At 47.2% G+C, this 6681-nt stretch overlaps 1 protein-coding gene across 1 annotated transcript; it reads left to right on the top strand.

Annotated features, from left to right (window-relative positions):
* Positions 1–286: 286 nt before the first annotated feature.
* Positions 287–6345, top strand: wfs1a (Wolfram syndrome 1a (wolframin)). Its single transcript, XM_076145727.1, is given in 11 exon segments — positions 287–698; positions 1299–1378; positions 2566–2710; positions 2797–2970; positions 3212–3289; positions 3373–3500; positions 3609–3737; positions 4095–4340; positions 4441–4719; positions 4857–5020; positions 5103–6345. Coding segments are annotated over 11 exon segments (3078 nt in total).
* Positions 6346–6681: the final 336 nt, after the last annotated feature.

The raw sequence follows: 6681 nt of genomic DNA, 5'->3' as shown, positions 1-6681 counted from the left end.
TTGCATCAATTACCACCACATTACCTCTTTAAGATGCTGACCTACATACTCCATGTAGAGCAAGGGGGGGTTATTGATGCTTCCTTCCCTGTCTGAACTCATTCTCCTGTCCTTCCAAGGGGAAGGTGTCATATTTGAGACGCGGGTCCACAAATTTCCAAGTTCACAGACTGCCTCCACTCTGTTTCCATGCCTTTGATTAATTATTTAATCACAAGTCATTTGTATTCATTATTTGGTTCCTTATTGGTCACATGATGAAATCCTCTCATCCCTTCCAGGACAGATGGAGATGGACACCTCAGTCAACACCGAGGGGTCATGCCCAGTCCTGGATGGGCCCTCACTTCCCTCCCCCGTTCTGTCCCAGATTCCAGCTTCAAGTAACATCCCCTGTGCCCCATCCGCTCAGCCCCCTGAAACCTTCACACAAAACAGTACAGATCCTACGAAGTTATCATCTTCCTCTCCATCGTTTAATCAGACAAACGCACTCCCACCTGACAGGTCACAACCTGTATCTGCTGCTGTTTCTCTCACTCCCACATCTTCTGAACTGAACAATACTCCCCCTTCTCCTGACCCTACGGTTCCCTCCGCCACCCCCATGAAACGCACGTTTGCTGCCATGGCCAAGCGGGTGATAATCCAGGAGAGAATCAGAAAAGCAGAGGAGGATGCCGATGCTGAAGAAGATGGTAAGAGTGCCTTCATTTAGATATTTAGAGATTAAATGACACGTTGGATGAGACATTGATACATCACACTGGGAGCTGAGGCCAGAGCCAAAGTGAACATATCCAGCCCGGTGCTAAGTCATGACACTTTTACTATGACAGCACCTTGCCAAGTGTGGAGTAACCCTGCTCAATTTTCGTCACATTTAGCCAATTAGTAGACATTACTGGAAACCTAAAGCAGAGGCATGAAATTAATAGAACATGTAAGAAAGTTCTTCAAACTTCTGCACTGTGTAACTCTTTAAGCCCCCTTGCGTTGTGTGTGAGGACACTGAGATCAAGTGTGGTGAAATGTATGCAATTGACAATTATGAGTGTATCATAGCATTATGTGCTGACTGAGCTCTAAGGTGTTGTCATGGGAGACATACAGTTCATATAAAGACGAATGCACAGACACTCATAGCAGCTTAACCCTTGACCTCTTGTTAGACTCATGTTACAATATATACAGTATGTCAAAAGGACTCCTCTCCCCTCCCCTCCCCTCCTCTCCTTTCCTCTCCTCTCCTCTCCTCTCCTCTCCTCTCCTCTCCTCTCCTCTCCTCACCTCTGCAGATGAAGAACCAGAGGAAGATTTGACCCTGGAGCAGTTGGAGGAGAAGGCCAAAGCCGGGGATGCCAGGGCACAAACCCGTGTGAGTGAAAGCTCACGCACACAGTCTGGCTCTTGGCATTGTTTTCAGTTCCACTCGATCATCTGCTTGTGTGCTTGTGTCTATTTCTGGACGCTTGGAAAATGATCCCATGCACGATACAGACAGTCAGACATACAAATCATGAGCAGTGTTAGAGTGTTTAACAGCATGGAGTAAACTTGTGGTCGTAGCACTGAATCCACTGTCCCTTTCCAAACGTATGAGAGGTTGTTAGACGTGGAAGATGAGCCTTGACTTTGTATGATACACCCACCAGCTGTGAAAGGGTAAATTCCTGAGTGTCTTGCAACGTGTGCTAAACATGCATCTATAACATTCTCATGTTATATGTCATATACCTGACACCAAGCTCCTAAACGCCCAGGTGCTTCATGTCATTCATGTTGGGAAAATATGCAAAAAACAAAACAAAATAGGAGATTTTGGGACATCATTTAAGCATAGCAGTACAGTTGATGGATGTCAGGTGCAATTTCTGGTGTATTCTGCTGAATGGCTTGTTTTTCAGTCACTCATATGCAGATACACTTGCCATCAAATTTCCAAATACTGTTTATGTCAGGTAAAAATTAGCACATATAAAATTATGCCTGCACGGCTCATCTCACAGACCACAAGTTTTTATAATAACTGTGTGAGAGGAAAGTAATGAATAACAGTTAAGATTAGAAGACAGTCACCTGATATGCCTCAGGGACCTCCACCCCCCCTCTCCCCTCCCCACCCCACCCTCGAAGTGAATGTGGTTTGACATGATGAAGAGTTTGAAGGCCACAGTGGCATGGTTTGATGTCAGGGTTTGTAGCAACGCATAAGCAAACATGTTTGAAGCCATGTTTTGAAAATGCAAGGAATCCTTGTAAACAAGGTCAGAGGAGTTCGTCGCTAACTTCATGTAGAATCAGAGGAGGGAGGACTTGGTTACCAGTGTGACGTCACAGCGAGGTTCTGTTTCATCCCTTAAAGAAGCACTTTCATTATTTTGTACACTTTGTAACACTTGTAACAGCAAAAAAGTAATGTATGTAATAAGTCTCTTACAAAATACATGATGAAATATGTATTAAGCATTTCTTTTTGTTATTATTATTGTAAAATCCAAGTAAAGCTCCCCTCCTCCCCTCTCCTGTGTTCATGTCATACATCCTTGATCCTCTGTGTTCCAGCTGGGTCAACACTATCTGATTTTGGCTGACGAGAAGGACGCAGACCTCCATAATGGTCTGGCTGTTCAATGGCTGATCCAAGCGGCCAAACAAGGAAGAAAAGGTGCAGCGAGACACCTGCAGCGCTGTTGGATCCAGAGAAAAGGTAAAATGTTACCAATCCCAGGCGTAGACACGTTTGGGTGTGTGTGTTGTTGCTTGACGTCTTGCCTGTCTGTCTTTTTCTATCAGGAATCACTCCAGAAAATGAGAATGATGTGCGTAGGTTGGCTACAGAGAGCAAGTTTGAGCAGACGGTACGTAAGGCGGCCATGATGATGTACTGGAAGCTCAATCCTGACAGGAAGAGGAAGGTGGCGGTGGCTGAGATGATGGGAAATGTCAACCAGGTCAATGCTGTGCCAGGTCAAAACCTTTTAAACTTTTACATGCATTGTTCTCATAGTTGTACAAACTGTCCAGCATGTTGTAGCATCTTGTTATATGTGGGATCCGTTGCAGTTAAATATATCCTATCATCTCTTTGTGATTCCTCCCTGTATTGGCAGCTGCTGTGGTGAATATCACATTACATGCAGGCATCTGTAGGGAGTTGTTCTAATCTACAGTATAACTCAGTGGTGCTGTGCTTCATCCTCACCAGCAGGTGGCACTGCAAGCAGGATTCCTGTGCCAACCTCAAACCAGACCCAGAGGGTTTTAGAGAGCATGGTCAGCAGTGAGTGTAAGTATAACACAGAGAGAGAGAGTGGACAGTGGAGAATGTGGTTGATCTTCTTGTCCAATCCTCTGCTTTTTGTCTCCCAGCCAGCCAGATGGTGGATTTGGATGACTTTGTTGAGATGACCAAAAAGTATGCACAAGGTATCGTCCCCAACAGCAGCCAAGACACAACTCAGACTGAGAGCCAGGAAGCCCAGAATGATGCCAGGAAGGTAAAAGATGCAATTTGCAGGATGAGACATAATCTCATATCACAACACTGTCATTCTTATTCTGTGTGTGTGCGTACTCGTGTGTGTGTGTGTGTGTGTGTTTTGAAGCACAAGGCCGAGCTGGCTAGGAAGAAGGACCACCCAAGTGTTTGGGGTTTTGGTCGAGGCACGATGATGCTGTGCACGGAACGCAACGGTGCCTTTAAAAAAGCCATGGACATGAAATCCCGCTTAATGGTGTGTACATCATGTGGGACTGTAGCTCCTGTTAGAAACGACACAGCTGCTTGCACCCTGTTAAAATTGTACCTATAAGATCATCAAAACATTAATAACACTGATGTCATCCAGAACGCTACAGCTCACATCATAGGCTGAGGTGGGAGAAAAAGAGACACGAGGAGGGAGAGAGGAGAAAAACAAATGAACCGACCCACCCCCACACCAACAGTCACACAACCCCACATTCACACACACATCCATCCTGGCCCGCCTGCGATAAAGAAACTGTTTGGCGAAGATGGCAATTTGACTCGATCCCTTTCTAAATATCTGTTTAGAATCAGTTAACGTGTGTGTTTCTCTTCCCTTCAGATGCTTCAGTACCCACTGCAAGCCATCATCTATATGAAGGAGAACCTGGTAGACTGGGCGTCGCGCGCCGGCGTCCAGTGGCTGAGCACCATCATCCCCACGCACCACGTCAACGCGCTGATCTTCTTCTTCATCATCAGCAACCTGACTGTGGATTGGTTTGCCTTTGTCATCCCTCTGCTGGTCTTCTACCTCTCATTCATCTCCATGATCATTTGCACACTGCGTATTTTTCAGAGCAGCAAGGTGAGATGAGCTTTTGTGAGAAGTTCCCTGCAGCTTTATTCTAACATACATGTCATGGATTTAGCAGCACATTGAATTTGTCTTCTGTGTCGGTTTCCAGACTTGGGAGAACTTCAGCGCCCTGACGGCTCTGCTGACACATTTTGAGCCAGGGCTGGATGTGGAGCAAGCAGAGAGCAACTTTGGCTGGAACAACCTGGAGCCGTACCTTTATTTCATCTTCTCCGTCTTCTTTGTCATCTTCTCCTTCCCTGTGGCGAATAAGGGCTGGATCCCCTGCTCTGAGCTCTCCACTGTGGCCATCTTCTTCACTGTCGTCAGCTACCACAGCCTCAGCCCCAAAGCTGCCACTTACGCACGGCGTGCACTGGTCATAGAGGTCAGAGGTCACAACCAGCAGTTTTGCATACTGAAGCCTGTTCATTAACTTTAAATTAGTGATAAGTATTAGTATTATTATTACATTCATTTCGGAATAGTCTTAAAATTGTGTCCCTTTTATTTTTGTCAAACCAGGTAGCGTCGTCTTTGTGTCGCCTTACCAGGTTCGCGCCGGCCAAAATGAAAGCGCTTCGTTTACTGGGCTGCACCTTTGCCACTCTGCCACTAGGGGAGTCAGTGGTGCTGAAGCTCAGCCTCCCGTGCTTGTTGTATATTTACCTCTTCTACCTGTTCTTCAGGTGAGCTCAAACTCAGTGTCATTACATTTCTTTACGCTTCAAGCTCTCAGTGTGATCACCTTTGACCTCCTTCCACCCTCAGCATGGCCAGGATCCGGGGTTTCCGGGGGACTTACTGCTTCCTCATCCCGTACCTGGTGTGCTTCATGTGGTGTGAGTTCTCAGTCGTGCTCCTCCAGAGCTCCTCGGCCGTGGGTCTGATCCGCACCTGTGTGGCCTACTTCCTCTTTCTGTTTGCTCTGCCTGTGCTGGTCTTAGGCCTTGCCACCATGCTCCTCATCCAGATCTTCAAGTGGTTCCTCGAGCTGGAACTGACAAAGGTGATAGTGACCTTGGTGGTGTGCGCAATTCCCGTCACCCTCCGCCTCTGGACTCGATTCAGCTTGTCTATCTTAGATGTTTTCCGCTCGTTGACGCATCGTGGTGCGGTCAAATTAATCTTGCTGTGCATCTCCATGGTGATCATGTTCTTCTGGTTTTACATCTACCATGCAGAGGGATTAAAAGTGTACAACTCCACCCTGACCTGGAGGCAGTACAGCCATTTGTGCGGGCCATCGTCCTGGCAGGTTAAAGGCATGGCCCGGACACAGATCTTCTGTAGCCACCTGCAGGGACACAGGGTGACCTGGGCCGGGCGCTTCAAGCACGTCCGTGTGGCCGAGACAGAGAATGGAGCGCAGTCAGTCATCCACATGTTGCCGGTGTTTATGGGGGACTGGCTGCAGTGCCTTTATGGGGAGAAGTATCCCCAATGTGAGCCAATGAATGCTACCATCACAAACCAAAGTGCTGATTCCTCTGGCAGCTCCTCATCACGTCCTGGTGAAATGCCCGTACTGCTGCGAAAACAGGAAGAGGAAGAGTTATGTCAGATTAAAGCTCTGGCCAAGCACACCTGCCATATCAAGCGCTTTGACAGCTTCCGTTTTGAGGTGACAATAGGGATGATCCAGGATGGAAGTGCAGAGGCGGAGGACCCAGCCAGGGACATCATCCTAATGGCCAGCCATGAGTTCAGGCAGGTGCTGCTTAACCTGGACCCCGGCCACATAGTGGAGTTCAGCACCAAGCTGGAAGGCCGACTAGGCGCCAAAGCTCCGGCGTTTGAGCTGAAGGCCATCCGCTGTCTGGACTGTGAGCCGTCAGTGTTGAATGGAGGCAGGCAGGTGAAGATAGAGAGAGACTGGAGACGCACCACACTCAGAGCTCTCAAGTTTGCCTTTGATTTTTTCTTTTCTCCCTTCCTGTCTGCGAACATCTGAGAGAAAGGCCGAGAGACGGAAGAACGACAGGGAAGAGGAGACAATAGAACGCAGGCCTGATATTGGATTGAAGGTATAGTGAAGAGGAATCGTTGAATATCTTTCTTGTGAGGCGACCACGTTGCCTTACCCGAGTTACCATGGAAACCACACCAGGGTAAATGTGTATTGTTTACATTGTGATCTAACATAGATCAGTAGCTTGGTCTTTATGTACAGAAACATTTCATCAAGCTGTCACAGACCGTGTGTTTCCTATTAATGCATGAGTTTTCAATGAAGGTGAGATTTTGTTGTCAAACTTAAGATTTTACTGTTTAGACGGTACAGCTTGGCACTCAATGTCACAGACACTTTAAGTCCAGTCTACTTCCTAGATGAACAGTAGTGGTAGGA

This window comes from Genypterus blacodes, unplaced genomic scaffold, assembly GCF_046128005.1.
Source record: "Genypterus blacodes isolate CSIRO-AG114 ecotype Tasmania unplaced genomic scaffold, CSIRO-AGI_Gbla_v1 ptg000030l_1, whole genome shotgun sequence".
Taxonomy (NCBI): domain Eukaryota; kingdom Metazoa; phylum Chordata; class Actinopteri; order Ophidiiformes; family Ophidiidae; genus Genypterus; species Genypterus blacodes.
This window is presented reverse-complemented; position numbering and strand designations above follow the sequence as displayed.